This window comes from Coregonus lavaretus (genome assembly GCF_964263955.1).
Source record: "Coregonus lavaretus genome assembly, chromosome: 1".
Classification (NCBI taxonomy): Eukaryota; Metazoa; Chordata; class Actinopteri; order Salmoniformes; family Salmonidae; genus Coregonus; species Coregonus lavaretus.
Genome location: NC_139988.1, coordinates 33,037,549 through 33,055,426, shown reverse-complemented (window position 1 = coordinate 33,055,426; position 17,878 = coordinate 33,037,549). Strand labels below are relative to the sequence as shown.

At 46.5% G+C, this 17,878-nt stretch overlaps 2 protein-coding genes across 2 annotated transcripts in view; one reads left to right on the top strand and one right to left on the bottom strand.

Annotated features, from left to right (window-relative positions):
- The window catches only part of LOC311134805 (sodium/calcium exchanger 1-like), a gene marked incomplete at both ends in the record, with an annotated part of 795,938 nt that overhangs the window by 78,941 nt on the left and 699,119 nt on the right, over positions 1–17,878 (bottom strand). The gene's annotated exons all lie outside the window — the stretch shown is intronic.
- The window catches only part of LOC311116353 (zinc finger MIZ domain-containing protein 1-like), a gene marked incomplete at its 5' end in the record, with an annotated part of 43,808 nt that overhangs the window by 22,051 nt on the left and 3,879 nt on the right, over positions 1–17,878 (top strand). Inside the window, 18 exons of the mRNA XM_084157404.1 lie at positions 2,701–2,845; positions 6,655–6,769; positions 7,317–7,522; positions 7,651–7,855; positions 8,093–8,380; positions 8,723–8,905; positions 9,040–9,108; positions 9,290–9,452; positions 10,707–10,848; positions 12,038–12,116; positions 14,603–14,734; positions 15,208–15,313; positions 15,592–15,752; positions 16,001–16,068; positions 16,168–16,236; positions 16,522–16,790; positions 16,949–17,151; positions 17,592–17,873. Coding sequence (XP_084013530.1) covers positions 2,701–2,845; positions 6,655–6,769; positions 7,317–7,522; positions 7,651–7,855; positions 8,093–8,380; positions 8,723–8,905; positions 9,040–9,108; positions 9,290–9,452; positions 10,707–10,848; positions 12,038–12,116; positions 14,603–14,734; positions 15,208–15,313; positions 15,592–15,752; positions 16,001–16,068; positions 16,168–16,236; positions 16,522–16,790; positions 16,949–17,151; positions 17,592–17,873 — 2,885 coding nt within the window. The remainder of the gene's footprint in view (positions 1–2,700; positions 2,846–6,654; positions 6,770–7,316; positions 7,523–7,650; positions 7,856–8,092; positions 8,381–8,722; positions 8,906–9,039; positions 9,109–9,289; positions 9,453–10,706; positions 10,849–12,037; positions 12,117–14,602; positions 14,735–15,207; positions 15,314–15,591; positions 15,753–16,000; positions 16,069–16,167; positions 16,237–16,521; positions 16,791–16,948; positions 17,152–17,591; positions 17,874–17,878) is intronic.

Sequence of the window (17,878 nt, the reverse complement as noted above, 5' to 3'; positions counted from 1 at the left end):
CCCTCCCTCCATCCATCCCTCTCTGGCTCCAGCATCCGACCGCTTGTCGTTACTCCATCTCCACCTCTCCATCTGTATGCTCTGTATGCTCACAGAGGCCAAATCAAACTCGCACTATGAGAAAACCTGAACAGACAGTTTATAAAATGAATGTGATTATTTACCCTGTGCCGGGTTTTCCTGAAGTGTGGTTTTGATTGAATCTGCCCCAGAGTCATGGAGAGAGATTATAAACCCATTGGATGTGCTTCTGGTTGGGCAGAGGCTAGCAGAGTGGAGTGGAGGGGGGGTCATTAGCTGGGAAGGATATCATTGGCTGCTAAATGGGTTCCATTACGGTTTTGCAGAAGCATGACTTTGTCTACATCCCAAATGGCACCCGATTTTCTTTTAAGGGCACTTCTTTTGACCAGGGCCCATAGGGCTCTGGTCAAAAGGAGTGCACTACATAGGGAATAGGGTTCCATTTGGGATGCCGCCTTTTGATTTCAAGAGGATTTGATACCCTCTCCATATTTCTTATTTTGCATACATTATCCTGCCCACATTACACAGCATACTGGCTGGAGCTTATATAGATTATGATTTTATAGAAATAGCTTATTTTTGTCTTGTATCACACATTGTATGTGTATAGGCTTCTGACAATGCGTGTATAGACGTCCAATGTACGGTTTCCATGTTCTGAGAAAGTGTACTGTCTCATATCTGTGTGTACTATATAGTACTACCTCTATCTGTAGTGTACGTGAGCTGATCTGCATGTGTGTCTATATCAGAGTGTTGTGAGTAATGTGGGCTGCACAGTCAAGCCTGTAATATAGACTAGTCTGTGACATCACTGCTTTCTGCATTCATCCATACTGTAAGTTCAGTGGAAATGTGTGGTATGGTCTTTTAAACTTGCTGTTTATTATACAGAAGTGCTGAGATATTGCAGTGTCAACAGCAGAGAGAAAGATATAATGATGTCGTCATGTACCTTTAAGTGTAGAAGAGGAGACTATCCACTAGCTAAATCACCTGAGTCATCCATCCTGTGTGAACAGCAGGAAGTGTAACCCGGGGCAACAGGCTGCTGTTTCCATTAACTAATGATAGAGGGCAAGTCCTCCATTACAAGGAAACTCCCAATGCTAATTACTGTAGAGCAGAGAGAGAAAGAAAGAGTGAAAGAGAGACTGAGTGACAGAGAGACTGAGTGACAGAGAGAGAGAGAGAGGGGGGGGGGTTAGGGTTAGGGTGGGGGGGACTAGCAGAGTACTTAACCCTTGCGTGACTACTTTTGACCAGAACTCTATGGGTGTAAATAGCAGTTTGCCACGTCTTACGACAGGCTGGGCGTATGGAGGGAGGACGGAGGTGGTGATTAAGTGGGGAGATAAGCTCTCTGTAATGGCAGGGTGGAATAATTCCACTTTAAGTAGGAGGGCTGAGTCTCTCCTCCCTCTGGCTCTGGCAGCAACCTGCTGGGAGCCTGAGACTGTCTGCTCAGAGATTGGCTCAGTGTGGCTCAGTCTGCTCTGCTGTGGTCAACTATCCTCTTCTCATTTCTTCTCTTCTATTCTCTTCTCTCTCCCCTCCTTTATACATTTTTTTTTTTTTTTTTTTTTGTCATTTTAGCAGACATTAAGCAGACATTTGTGTCATATGGCTCAATTAAGGCTTTGCTGTTCGATCTCAAACACCTTTTGAGCTTATTTTCTGTGTTAAGATGTTAGACATTAAGTCAATAACTCTTCTTATGTACAGTACATCATACACCATTCATAATGATATTTGCCTGCCTGCATGGTGCAGCAGACAGTTACCTGCATTGAAAATGACTGAGGACGCTGAGCATTCTGATTAGTCATTGGGGTCGAGTGGAGGGTAGGAAGAGGGGGTGAAAGAAAGAGGAGGGAAAGGAGGAGGCGAGGAAAGGAGGGGAGAGGATGGGTATACGCTCTCTCTCTCCATATCCATCTCCCTCTCTCTCTCTCTCTCCATAACCATCTCCCTTCTCTCTCTCTCTCTCTCTCTCTCTCTCTCTCTCTCTCTCTCTCTCTCTCTCTCTCTCTCTCTCTCTATCTTTCCCCATCTCTCTCCCCCTCCCCCTCTCGCTCTCTCGCTCTGCAATTTACCCGTCCTCTTCAGAAAGCCAGGGGACTCTCTTCTAGAGGGATCAGAGCTGATGTACTGCAGATAAACACTGTGTGATTCATTCCATCAGTCACTGAGATCTACACTTGCAGACAGACAGCAACAGACAGGCTGGGATTACTGTGTTAGGGTGCCTCAATATGGCAGGAGGCAGAACTGCAGTCCAACTTGAAGAGCGAGAGGCAGCACTCAAATGTAGTGGGCAGAACATAGTCAGATAGTTGATTAATCAAGTGAGATATTTTTGATCAAGGAATTTTGATGGGCAATTGTTTGTTTGTTTTTCTGATGGCAGAAGTGGCTGTGGAGACATTCAGAGAGTCCAAATCATGTTGCTGAAGTAGTCAGGAAAACAATATCATAGGATCCCATGTTTGGTAATAGAAACTGACTTACTTCAAACTGACATACTGGAGACATACCAGAGACTGTTTTAGCAGACCGACAGACTAGTTAAAGTTTGAAGTTGTATGTGTAGACCGACCTGTGTGTGTGTTTCCTACGTTATTAGACTGACACATGAGTGTGTGTGTGTGTGTGTGTGTTTCTTTCCCGTAGCCCTGCTGTCATCGTGGTGCGAGGAGCTGGGTCGCCTCCTGCTGTTGCGTCACCAGAAGAGCAGACAGAACGAGCCCCCGCAGGGCAAAGTCCCCATGCAGCCCAGCATAAACACCATGAAACCCCCCGGAGGACTCTCACATGGGTCAGTGTGTGTTTGTGTGTCCCCGTCCGTCCGTCTGTCAGTGTGTACTTTACTGTACATGTTTTCTGTTTAACACAAATGGAGACATTGTCACTTTCATTTTCACTTACACAACAGCTGTGAGCACATGTAATTTAAACACACACTCCTTCATTGGTTCCCTGGTTTAAACTGGATCGTTCATGTTAACTTAAACAATGTTGACCTAAATCTCTGTTTCCTCCCACCTCTCCCCCCTCAAAGTAGGCTATATAAATCATGCCCTATGTTGCATTTAACCTAGAATATCCTCCTCCCAGTCCCTTCTCAAATAAATACATGTACTGAGTTTTTCTCTTCATGAAAGTGAGCTAAGACAAGCTTAGCAGAGCTAGCTTGGAGGATAAGGACACACATACATTCTAGGACTGGGAATTGCCAAGGACCTCACGAAACGATATTATCACGATACTTATGTATTGCGATTCTCATGATTCTATGTGTATTTGTGATTCGATACTGTGATTTTATTGCAATTCGATATTCCAAACATATTGCTCACAATATGTCTGCTGCAGAGGGACAAGAGAGAGCCATGAGAAAAGAAGTTCTTATCAGTCATGGAAATTAAAGTGCTGAAAACAAATTGGCTCCTTATTTAAAAAGAAGATGGAGAACAAGCTATGAAGGAAAAATACTGGAGTTTTGGTGCAGGTACAGCCAACTAGCGCAAAAATAATATTGCGATATTGTCAAAATGATACTATATATCGTCAAAAATAATATCCCGATGTTGTAACTGTATCGATTTTTTCCCCCCATCACTAATACACACACACAGGCACGTACACACGCACAAATGCACACACAAACGGAGGGAGTGGGCTGCAGTGAAGTAATGTTTAGCAGAACATTCCATTCTCGCCCCAATTCCAAACCTGGCTGCCACAAGTCTGCTCTACGCCGAGCATCTTGGGAAGTGTTCTACTCCTTGAAGATACTAGTATATCGGGTCCCTTCCAACACCACAGCTATGTGTGAAAACACACTCCTCTCCAAAAACATCCCTTACTTCCCTGATACATCACTGTCTGTTTCTCCCCGTAGAGTTTAGTTTGTTTATTCATAATGTTCCAGTTATTCATATTCTAGCCTCCGATTTGTTTGGAGTTTTAATGCCAAATATTCGAAATAACATATACACTACTGGTCAAAAGTTTTAGAACACCTACTCATTCAAGGGTTTCTCTTTATTTTCACTATTTTCTACATTGTAGAATAATAGTGAAGACAACAAACTATGAAATAACACACGGAATCATGTAGTAACAAAAAAGTGTTAAACAAGTCAAAATATATTTTATATTTGAGATTCTTCAAATAGCCACCCTTTGCCTTGATGACAGCTTTGCACACTCTTGGCATTCCCTCAACCAGCTTCACCTGGAATGCTTTTCCAACAGTCTTGAAGGAGTTCCCACATATGCTGAGCACTTGTTGGCTGCTTTTCCTTCACTCTGCGGTCCGACTCATCCCAAACCATCTCAATTTGGTTGAGGTTGGGGAGTTGTGGAGGCCAGGTCAACTGATGCAGCACTCCATTGCTCTCCTTCTTGGTAAAATAGCCCTTGCACAGCCTGGAGGTGTGTTGGGTCATTGTCCTGTTGAAAAACAAATGATAGTCCCAATAAGCCCAAAACAGATGGGATGGTCTATCGCTGCAGAATGCTGTGGTAGCCATGCTGGTTAAGTGTGCCTTGAATTCTAAATAAATCACAGACAGTGTCACCAGCAAAGCACCCTCACACCATAACACCTCCTCCTCCATGCTTCACGGTGGGAAATACACATGCAGAGATCATCCGTTCACCAACACTGTGTCTCACAAAGCCACTGCGGTTGGAACCAAAAATCTCCAATTTGGACTCCAGACCAAAGGACAAGTTTCCACCGGTCTAATGTCCATTGCTCGTGTTTCTTGGCCCAAGCAGTTCTCTTCTTATTATTGGTGTCCTTTAGTAGTGGTTTCTTTGTAGCAATTCGACCATGAAGGCCTGATTCACACAGTCCCCTCTGAAAAGTTGATGTTGAGATGTGTCTGTTACTTGAACTCTGTGAAGCATTTATTTGGGCTGCAATTTCTGAGGCTGGTAACTCTAATGAACTTATCCTCTGCAGCAGAGGTAACTCTGGGTCTTCCAATCCTGTCGTGGTCCTCATGAGAGCCAGTTTCATCATAGCGCTTGATGGTTTTTGCGACTGCACTTAAAGAAACTTTCAAAGTTCTTGAAATGTTCCGTATTGACTGACTTTCATGTCTTAAAGTAGTGATGGACTGTCGTTTCTCTTTGCTTATTTGAGCTTTTCTTGCTATAATTGTTCTTGCCATAATATGGACTTGGTCTTTTACCAAATAGGGCTACCTTCTGTATATCCCCCCTACCTTGTCACAACACAACTGATTGGCTCAAACGCATTAATTAACTTTTAAGAAGGCACACCTGTTAATTGAAATGCATTCCAGGTGACTACCTCATGAAGCTGGTTGAGAGAATGCCAAGAGTGTGCAAAGCTGTCATCAAGGCAAAGGGTGGCTATTTTAAGATATCTTTTGAAAATATATTTTGATTTGTTTAACACTTTTTTGGTTTTTGGTCCATATGTGTTTTCATAGTTTTGATGTCTTCACTATTATTCTACAATGTAGAAAATAGTAAAAATAAAGGAAAACCCTTGAATGAGTAGGTGTTCTAAAACTTTTGACGGATAGTGTACATGGCCGAAGGTTTCCAAGGATTATGAGCACATTTCACATTTCTGGGTGGATATGCAATCCTCTGTTGTGTTACGTACTTGGCCAAATGAAATCCACGGCTGTCACATTAGTATGTGTTTGTATCTGCCCTGCAGTGATGACAGGGTCTATGTGTGTGTATGTGTGTGTGCGTGCGTGTGCGTGTGTGTATTCTGAAGTGATAGGTTAATGTAGAGCTGGGACGATAAACCGAAAATGATCGATACCGATCACTTATCGCAGGCATTTTGCTGATATCGTTCATAACGATAAATAGCCTATACTAGAAAAATTTGAAGATTTAAATGAAATAAGTTTGCTAATATGGGTGATTGTTAATTGGACAATCGATGGCTACAACCATCAAACTAGTACTAGTAGTTTAAAGGTCCAATGCAGCTGTTTTCATCTCAATATCAAATAATTTTCAGGATAACAATCAAGTACCTTACTGTGATTGTTTTCCATTAAAATGGTCAATGATAATAAACAAAAATAGCTTCTTAGCAAAGAGCAATTTCCCAAGCAATAATTTTGCTAGGACTATCTGGATGTGGTCTAAGTGGGAGGGGAAAACTGACAATTACCTGTTATTGGAAGAGAGGTTTGGAACTTTCTTTCTTATTGGTCTATTAACTAATTTACTGCTTGGTGATGTCACCATGGAATGCCAAATCCTATTAAGGATTCTAATTCCTATTTCAATGGCCAAAATTCCATCCCACCAAAACAGGCTGAAATTTCAGGCGGTCTTTTCAAACAGCTCTTACACTAAAAGGGAATTATCATAATTTTCACAATTTCACAGTATTACTCCACCTCATAGTGTGGAAATATATATAAAACACAAGAAAATCAGGTTTTTGACTGGGGGGCTTTAAAGGATCATTACAAAAAAATGTGGTGCACATTAATGTTATAAACGTATCGTTCTATTTATCATTATCACATCAATTCAGGCAATTTATCGCGGTATGGATTTTTGTCCATATTGCCTATCTCTGGGTTAATGTGTGTGTTCGTATTTGTTCTGTAGGGATGGGTCATTTGCCTACGACTCTGTCCCATGGCAACAGAACACCAACCAGCCCCCAGGGTCATTGTCCGTTGTTACCACGGTGTGGGGTGTGACCAACACATCACAGAGTCAGGTGAGACACACAACACACACCCACACACACTTCAGTACACACTATTTGATGTTTTCGACACACAACACACACTCTTATACCTTTGTATTGAGTCTAGTAATTGAACTACCGAAGACAGACCCTGAATCACAAATCTCCTTAGGCACCTGTGTAGATCTGAGATGATTGGATAGGTATAAGTAATATGGTGGTAGCTCCATTTTGCCCTCTGATTGGACCTGGTGGAATCATCACCATATTGCTTTTACCTAGCCATTCCTCTCAGATTGACAAAATGTCCCAGGGACTAGAGGCTAGGGGTTTATTGGAATTTTGATGTTGGTTGAAATATGGTTTGCTGTGTGTGTATCACCAAAAGCTAGACCTATATCAAAGATCTCTTGTTGAAGTCCCACACAGTGAGTTGACATCATATAATGACATATTAGGATCTCTGTGGTTGACATAACCCTGTTTGCTGTGTCTAATCAAAAACTATATCAAGGATCAGTTGTTAGACCTTTTTTTTTTTTTTTTTTTTTTTTACATATGACCTTTCTTCACCCAGGTTTTGGCCAACAGCTCCAGCCATATGAACCCAGGAGGTAACCCCATGGGCCAGGGTATGTCTGGGGGTCCGGCAGGCCTCAACTCCCCCCAGTTCCCCGGCCAGCAGCAGCAGTTCCCGACCAAGGGAGGCCAGGGTCAGGGCTACATGCAGCAGGGGATGTATGGCAGGCAAGGATATCCCGGTGGAGGGAGCTACAGCGGGAGGTAAGAGGTCATACACACACATGAATGAAGTTAAAACTGACACATTCTCTATCTCACTCTTACTCTATGCTTTTAACACATACTGTACAGTATACACAGCTCTAATTCATATTGTTGCCGTTATATAGTTACCCAGGTGGTCCTAACACTCCCCCAGGGGGGATGGGCATGCCCCAACACTCCCGCCAGCCTGGCGACTTCACCCAACCAGCAGCTGCTGCTGCTGCTGCCGCTGTTGCCGCCGCCGCTGCTACGGCAACCGCCACGGCAACCGCTACCGTGGCAGCCATGCAGCAGGAGACCCAGAACAAAGAGATGAACCAGTATGGACAGGTACGGACACATCACGGCACGTACAAACACAGTTATCATAACATGCATACAAACACACACACACACCATTGCCATAATAACTTATAATATCTTGTTTTGGGCCTGAGGAAAACCAGGTACAACTACATACATTACACACTATATACACTATATACACTAAAACCATGGAGTCAAACCTGCAGCTTCCTACTTAACTGTAACTCTTCATCCTTTCTTCCACCTTTATTTTTCCTCCAGATGTGTTCCTCCTTCCAGATGGGCCCAGGCCAGGCCTACAACAACCAGTTCATGAACCAGCCCGGCCCCAGAGGGCCCCCTGGAGGCATGAACCCAGGCAGCATGGGCCAGGCCATGAACAACCCGAGCATGGGTGGGCCTCCCATGGGCATGAACCAAACTCAAGCCCCAGGCATGGGGCCTTTTGGGGCCCATGGCCAGAGGATGCCCCAGCAGGGCTACGGAGGACCTGGTGGCCCCAGGCAGGCCATGCCTGTTCAGGGCATGAAGAGGCCCTATCCTGGAGAGGTGAGTTGGATGGTGTGTGTGTGTGTGTGTGTGTGTATTTTTCCTTTGAGTATTATATTGTCATAGTACCTCCCCACATGCAGTTCATGCGTTTCTCACAAATGTTGATAGATTAATTAAGTTGTTGATTGATTCTCTCTCTCTCTCTCTCTCTCTCTCTCTCTCTCTCTCTCTCTCTCTCTCTCTCTCTCTCTCTCTCTCTCTCTCTCTCTCTCTCTCTCTCTCTCTCTCTCTCTCTCTCTCTCTCTCTCTCTCTCTCTCTCTCTCTCTCTCTCTCTCTCTCTCTCTCTCTCTCTCTCTCTCTCTCTCTCTCTCTCTCTCTCTCTCTCTCTCTCTCTACAGCCAAACTACGGGGGTCAGCAGTATGGTCCTAACGGTCAGTTCCCTCCCCAGCAGAGTCAGTACCCTACCTCTAACCCATCCAGACCGATGCCTTCCCCAAACTACCCCGGCCAGAGGATGCCTGGGGGGCAGGGGCAAGGCCAGTACCACCCGCAAGGAATGCCCATGGGGCAGTACTATAGGGTGAGAGCTCCCTCACACTAACACTCCCTATCTACCTGTAAGCTCTAGACCTCCCCTCACAGTAACATAACCATTTTACCATTTACACCTGCTCCCATTGTACATTTAACCATTGATGTCTGTTTCATTCACAGCAAGAGCCATTCAATGGTCAGAACAGCAACTTACCTAGAGGTGGATACTCATATAGCCAAGGCAACGGGGTATGTACTCTCCTTTTTTATCCTTTGTCTAAGCAATTGAACTGCCAACAGAGTTATTTTAATTCTCTCTCTCTCATGGTTTTTCTTTAACCCGTATGTATCACTCTTCTTCCTCTCTCTCTCCCCCTCTCCTTTTTTCCCCTCCCTCCCCCTCTCTCTTTACCTCTCTCCCTCTCTGCAGGCCCCCAGGCCAGTTAACTACCCCCACTCCCCGGTGCCTGGTAACCCCACTCCCCCAATGACCCCCGGAAGCAGTATGGTCCCATACCTCTCGCCCAACCAGGATGTCAAGCCCCCGTTCCCGCCTGACATGAAACCAAATATGGCAGCGCTGCCACCTCCCAGTGAGTACTTACACTGGAGCATCCACACATGGATGCATGCATGCACGCACACATATGCACGTATGTAAGTATGTATGCATGCTCGCACACAACACACACACATACACACACACACACACACACACAGTGGCTAGTCTACAGACAGTACAGCAGAGCTATTCCAATCCGTCAGTAACTCTTTCGATACCTTTGGCTGAAAATATAGCAATGCCTGCACAACAAAGTATTAGCAGTACATGTATGGTTTTATTTCATTTTCATGAGATACAAAGCCATTGAGACACGACTACTTCACTACATAACTACCAGGGTTGGGGTCAATTCCATTTCAATTCCAGTCAATTCAGGAAGTACACTAAAATTCCAATTCTCTGCTTTGCTTTTCAATTGGGAAAAGTTGGAATTGGAATTTGACTGGAAATTAAATGGAATTGAGCCCAACCCTGATCACTACTACATTCTGCCCTGATACAGTGCATTCGGAAAGTATTCAGACCCCTTCACTTTTTCCACATTTTATTACGTTACAGCCTTATTCTAAAATGGATTCAATAGTTTTTTCCCCTCATCAATCTACACACAATATCAAATCAAATCAAATCAAATGTTATTTGTCACATGCGCCGAATACAACAGGTGTAGACCTTACAGTGAAATGCTAATTTACAAGCCCTTAACGAACAATGCAGTTTTAAGAAAGAATAAACAAATAATCAATTTTTAAAAAGTTTTTAAAAAATGTCTTAAAGTGACTATGCATAGATAATAAACAGAGAGTAGCAGCAGCGTAAAAGAGGGGTGGGGGGGCAATGCAAATAGTCTGGGTAGCCATTTGATTAGATGTTCAGGAGTCTAATGGCTTGGGGGTAGAAGCTGTTTAGAAGCCTCTTGCCGTGCGGTAGCGGTACCGGAGCGCCAAGTCTAGGTCCAAGTGGCTTCTAAATACCCAATAATGACAAAGCAAAAACTATTTTTTATACATTTTTGCAAATGTATAAAAAATTAAGTACTGAAATATCACATTTACTGTACATGGCTGTACTGTAGTTGACTCCTATAGCGTATAACCATAGGATTCTACAGCCATGTGTTAGTTAGGGTAATACCCCACAGTGATATCCCGGTGCCCCAGCCAGTTTTCTGTATGTGTGACTGTTAATAAACCAGTATACAATTCTTACCCCACTACCACAGATACAGTTAAAAGGAAAGCTGACGTCCTATCTTCCTGTCCTGTCTCTCCGCTCCCATCAGCCAATCCCAACGATGAGCTGCGGTTGACCTTTCCGGTCCGGGACGGTGTGGTGTTGGAACCTTTCCGGTTGGAACACAACCTCGCCGTCAGTAACCACGTCTACCACCTACGACCGTCGGTACACCAGACCCTCATGTGGAGGTGAGATACAGAGACAGACAGACACACAGACAGACACAGACAGACACACACACAGACACATACACCTACGACCGTCGGTACACCAGACCCTCATGTGGAGGTGAGATACAGACACAGACAGACACACAGACAGACACACACACAGACACATACACCTGCGACCGTTGCTACACCAGACCCTCATGTGGAGGTGAGATACAAAGACAGACAGACACACAGACAGACACACACACAGACACATACACCTGCGACCGTTGCTACACCAGACCCTCATGTGGAGGTGAGATACAGAGACAGACAGACACACACACAGACACATACACCTGCGACCGTTGCTACACCAGACCCTCATGTGGAGGTGAGATACAGAGACAGACAGACACACAGACAGACACACACACACAGACACATACACCTGCGACCGTTGCTACACCAGACCCTCATGTGGAGGTGAGATACAGAGACAGACAGACACACAGACAGACAAACACACAGACACATACACCTGCGACCGTTGCTACACCAGACCCTCATGTGGAGGTGAGATACAGAGACAGACAGACACACAGACAGACACACACACAGACACATACACCTGCGACCGTTCCTACACCAGACCCTCATGTGGAGGTGAGATACAGAGACATGTGGAGGTGAGATACAGAGACATGTGGAGGTGAGATACAGAGACATGTGGAGGTGAGATACAGAGACATGTGGAGGTGAGATACAGAGACATGTGGAGGTGAGATACAGAGACATGTGGAGGTGAGATACAGAGACATGTGGAGGTGAGATACAGAGACATGTGGAGGTGAGATACAGACATGTGGAGGTGAGATACAGAGATATGTGGAGGTGAGATACAGAGACATGTGGAGGTGAGACTCAAGTCTTATTCTATTTCTGTACCACCACAAAAATGTTGCCATGTTTGCATTCCATGGAAAATATTGACCAATAGCAGTCCTGATCATTTAAAGAACTTTCAACTAAGCTTATTACCAAACCCTTGACCAACTGAATAAGGTGTGCTAGTGCTGGGCTGGAACAAAACTGTGCTGTCCTGGCTGGGTGTCCCAGAGGAGCGGATTAGGAAAAACTGTTTTGTATCTGCTAAATGACTAAAATTTAAATGTAATGTATTTGACTGTATTGACCTCTGCCCTTTGCTCTTTGCCCCCTCTAGGTCAGACCTGGAGCTGCAATTCAAGTGTTACCACCATGAGGACCGACAGATGAACACCAACTGGCCCGCCTCCGTCCAGGTCAGCACACGCACGCACGCACGCACGCACGCATGCAGCATGCATACAGATACACACACACACAGTGTCACGTTCGTTGAGTACAGAATTGGACCAAGGTGCAGCATGGTATGCATACATGTTAGTTTATTGAATAAACACAGAACAAAACAACAAAAGCAACGTAACGTGAAGTTCTAAAGGCTAACATCAAACAAGCCAAACCCACAGAACCAAGATCCCACAACATAGGTAGGCAACATGGCTACCTAAGTATGATTCCCCAATCAGAGACAACGATCGACAGCTGCCTCTGATTGGGAACCACACCCGGCCAACATAGATATACAAACATAGACTGTACACCCTGACCAAACCAACAAGAAACAACAGGCATTAAAGGTCAGGGCGTGACAGTACCCCCCCAAAGGTGCGGACTCCGGCCGCAAAACCTAACTTAACAGGGGAGGGTCCGGGTGGGCATCTAGCCTCGGTGGTGGCTCCGGCTCCGGGCGTGACGTCCTCTCCCTTACTGCCTCCCCGTTGCACCCCCGGCGCGATGCTTCCCCTCTCAGTCCTCCCACGATGCACCAAGCCCTGTCTGGACCCTGGTGTGGGAGGCCCCGACCCTGGAGAGGGGCTGACGTCTGGGCCTGATCCGGCAATCCCCCCACGATGCACCAAGCCCTGTCTGGACCCTGGTGTGGGATGCCCCGACCCTGGAGAGGGGCTGACGTCTGGGCCTGGACCGGCAATCCCCCCGCGAAGCACCAAGCCCTGTCTGGACCCTGGTGTGGGAGGCCCTGACCCTGGAGAGGGGCTGACGTCTGGGCCTGGACCGGCAATCCCCCCGCGAAGCACCAAGCCCTGTCTGGACCCTGGTGTGGGAGGCCCTGACCCTGGAGAGGGGTTGACTTCTGGTTCTGGAGTGGAGCCGCTGACCGGAGCTGAACTGGACCCCGGTGGAGCGGACTGCTCTGGCTCTGGACTGGAGCAGCTGACCGGGGCTGGACTAGGCACCGGTAGAGCGGACTGCTCTGGCACTGGAGTGGAGCCGCTGACCGGAGCTGAACTGGACCCCGGTGGAGCGGACTGCTCTGGCACCGAAGTGGAGCAGCTGACCAGAGCTGGACTAGGCACCGGTAGAGCGGACTGCTCTGGCACCAGCCGTACCGGGCTGGGGACACGCACCACTGGTCTGGTGCGAGGAACAGGCATGGGCCGCACCGGGCTGGGAACACGCACCACTGGTCTGGTGCGAGGAGCAGGCACGGGCCGTGCCGGACTGGAGACACGCACCACTGGTTTGGTGCGAGGAGCAGGCACGGGGCGTACCGGGCTGGCGACACGCACCACTGGTTTAGTGCGGGGAGCAGGTACGGGCCGTACAGGACTGGATACACGCACCACTAGTTTGGTACGGGGAGCAGGTACGGGGCGTACCGGGCTGGCAACACGCACCACTGGTTTGGTGCGGGGAGCAGGTACAGGCCGTACCGGACTGGAGACACGCACCACTGGTTTGGTGCAAGGAGCAGGTACGGGCCGTGCCGGACTGGAGACACGCACCACAGGTTTGGTGCGAGGAGCAGGCACGGGCTTTACCGGTCTATGAAGGCGCATTGGCGGCACAGTGCGTAAAGCCGGCGCATAGCCTGGTGCCTGCATGGTCACACGCTCCTCAAAGCGAGTGCGGGGAGTTGGCTCTGCTAACCTCTGCTCTAAAGACTGAGCTCTCTGCTGCTGGAGGGTTAATTCCTCTCTCAGCTTCTCTTGTTGCCTGGCCAGCTCATCTCTCCGTGCAACCATTGACTCCTTCTCCCTACGGGCCTCCTGCAGGTGGTTGTCTCTTCTGTTAGAGTGCTAATCTGCAGGTCTCTCCGAGCCTCCTGCTGCTTAGCCAACCACCCTGTGTACCCCCCCAAAAAAAAATCTTGGGGCTGCCTCTCGGGCTTCCTTAGCGGTCGGGACCTTTTGAGTCGCCGTTTTATCTCCCTCGCTGCCTCCGTCTGCTCCCAAGGAAGGCGATCCATCCCTGCCTGGATCTCCTCCCACGTCCATGATCCTTTTCCGTCTAATATCTCCTCCCATGTCCATGATGTGTGCTCCTCCTGTTCACGCTGCTTGGTCCGTTGGTGGTGGGATCTTCTGTCACGTTCGTTGAGTACAGGATTGGACGAAGGTGCAGCGTGGTATGCGTACATGTTCATTTATTGAATAAACACCGAACAAAACAACAAAAGCAACGTAACGTGAAGTTCTAAAGGCTAACATCAAACAAGCCAAACCCACAGAAACAAGATCCCACAACATAGGTAGGCAACATGGCTGCCTAAGTATGATCCCCAATCAGAGACAACGATCGACAGCTGCCTCTGATTGGGAACCACACCTGGCCAACATAGATATACAAACATAGACTGTACACCCTGACCAAACCAACAAGAAACAACAGGCATTAAAGGTCAGGGCGTGACACACAGACACACTCTCCTTCCTCCTTCCAGGTCAGTGTCAACGCCACGCCCCTGACCATCGAACGGGGCGACAACAAGACGTCCCATAAACCCTTGCACCTGAAGCAAGTGTGTCAGCCCGGCAGAAACACCATCCAGATCACCGTCACCGCGTGCTGCTGTGTGAGTACACAATTCAATAGAATATGCAGATACAAGGGATATTTTAAATGTATGTAGAGGATACACTGGATGTGTTCATAATCCAGTTTTTATTTTTGTATTTTATTAATGTCTTTGTTTTATGTCTTTATGTTATTTATGTTATTTATGTCTATGTTATTTATGTCGTTATGTTATTTATGTCTTTATGTTTTTATGTTATTAATGTCTTTGTTATTTATATTATTTATGTCTTTATGTTATTAATGTCTTTATATTATTTATGTCTATGTTATTTATGTTATTTATGTCTTTATGTTTTTTATGTCTTTATGTTATTTATGTTATTTATGTCTTTATGTTATTTATGTCTTTATGTTATTTATGTCTTTATGTTTTTTATGTCTTTATGTTATTTATGTCTTTATGTTATTTATGTCTTTATGTTATTTATGTCTTTATGTTATTTATGTCTTTCCCCCCTCTATGTGCAGTCGCACCTGTTTGTGCTGCAGCTGGTCCACAGGCCTTCAGTCCGCTCCGTCCTGCAAGGGCTCCTGAAGAAGAGACTCCTGCCTGCAGAACACTGCATCACCAAGAGTATGTTACTATTACTGCACTACTATACTGCAATAGTCTTTACGTGTCTGACTATAACTCTGACTCCTGCCTGCAGAACACTGCATCATCAAGAGCATGTTACCACTATTATATTGTACTATACTAATACTATACTAATATAGGCTTTACCCTATCTTACTACCTTTACATCAATCTTGAGTGCAAGAATATGCCTAACTCTAATCTAACTCTAATCTCTCTCTCTCTCTCTCTCTCTCTCTCCCTCCCTCTCCCTCCTCTCCCGTCCCTCCCTCCAGTTAAGAGGAACTTCAGCAGCGTTGTGGCCTCGTCGGGTAACACCAGTCTAAACGGGGAGGACGGCATTGAGCAGACCGCCATCAAAGTCTCCCTCAAATGCCCAATCACTTTCAGGCGCATCCAGCTGCCTGCCAGGGGGCATGACTGCAAACACGTACAGGTAGGATGACAAGGGGTATGTTTTCTAACTACTGTGACAGTAGGGTTGCAAAATTATACACATATTACATATATTAAACAGGGCCACACAGTAGATGGCTGGATAGGGCCACGAGTTTTCCCTGACTATGTGCCTAGACCAGGAAGAACTTGAGACCCTTATAGCACAGGTGGTTCGGTGAACTACGCTAATGTGATGAGTAACCTTGCCTGAGACCTGAAGACTCATAAGTGCTTTGTCTTCCACAGTGTTTTGATCTGGAGTCGTATCTGCAGCTGAACTGTGAGAGGGGGATGTGGAGGTGTCCTGTATGCAAGTATGTGATGACCATTTCCAAACTATGTTTTGTCAATAAAGTTATGTCTCTTTTTTGAATTAGTTAAAATAATGCCTCTCTCTTTTTCTCTGCTCACAGTAAAACTGCGTTGTTAGAGGGTCTAGAGGTGGACCAGTACATGTGGGGAATCCTCAACGCCATCCAGAAGTATGTTTATTCTTCCTTATTACTAATAATAGTATTACTCATAATTATTATTAACCTTCAGTGCTTCATGTTCTTTTCCAGTATTCCCACTATTATTTCTATAGTGTCTAATATGTAATATGGGACCATAAAAATGCCCGTCTTCATCCTGTAGTGCTTAAATGTTATTTCCACTATTCCCAATATTATTATTACCACAGTGTCTTCGTAATACTGGACTTTTCCACTTCCTCCTTCCTTTGAAATATGGGACTGTATAAAAAGGTCCCCTTCCTCTTCCCGTAGTTCGGAGTTTGAGGAGGTGAACATTGACCCATCGTGTAGCTGGCGGCCGGTGCCCATCAAATCTGACCTCCATATTAAAGAAGACCCTGATGGACCACTGGCCAAACGCTTCAAGACCATGAGCCCCTCCCAGATGACCATGCCCAATGTCATGGAGATGATCGCCCAGCTGGGCCCTGGCCCCTCCCATTACCCATCAGGCCCTGCTCAGCACGGGGGCGTCGGCACCGGGGGCATCCCAGGGGAGTACGGTGGCCCGAGAGGCCCAGGTAAAGACCAATTTCAGAATTCAGTTTTATACATTTTGAACATTTTAAATGTTGGTTATTTAGAAGACACTCTTATCCAGAGCAACTACAGTCATACTAAGGTATGTAAGACAACCTAAGAATCCCCTCCCCTTATTTATGTTTTTCTGTGCTGCTAGGCAACACTTACCACGGCCACGGGAACTTTGACTTCCCCCACGGTAACCCCTCGGGCGGGGGAGGAGGTGGTGGAGGAGGACCGAGAGGAGGAGGATCCCCCATGAGTGACTTTATCCACACCCCTCAGCTGTCCCACCCCCCAGACTTCCCCGGGGGTCTTCTATCCCAGGACAAGCCCCTCAGCCACGGCATCAACGGCCCTGTAAGTCTCCTACACCTCCACCACCAACCACCAGGGCCACTCATACCAGAGTTGCTGAAAAACCTCATAGAAAAGTAGTACACCCACACCCAAACATTTCCCAGGTGCAGGGTACAACAAATGTCATATGAAAGGAATAAAAATACTTGTTGTATATCATCTCATATAGTTTGTTGTAATGATTGTCAGGCCTGTCAAAGACCTTGTAGTTCATAAAAAGCACTGATCTCGATCAGGTTAGCTTTGGCATTGTGTTCAGCTTTTCTTAGCAGCCTTGCTCATGTCATCCTCTACATGTCAGCTCAGAGCTTTCTTTAAACACATTCTACTTCCTCGCCTTCCCTATCTCTCTCCCCCTGCGTCTCTCACTCTCTCCTTCTCTCCCTCCCTCTCTTTCTCCCCCTCCGTCTCTCTCCCTCCCTCCCTCTCTCCCTCCTCAGATGTCTCATCCTTCCAGCACTGATCAGTCCCATAATTCCATGCAACAGCAGAGCTTGCACGCACCTCCTCACCCCAACAGCCAGTCGTTACATCACGGTGGTAGCCAATCAGGGCAGTCGTTACATCACAGCGGCCAATCGTTGCAGCCCCCTCGCCAGCAGGCCCCGCCCCCCCAGCTGCAGCAAGGCCAGAACAGCCACCCGCACAGCGATATGAACTTTAACCCCTCCTCGGGCATCGAAGGTCAAATCAGTGGTGACATGCCCGAGCCCTCCCTAGATGTAAG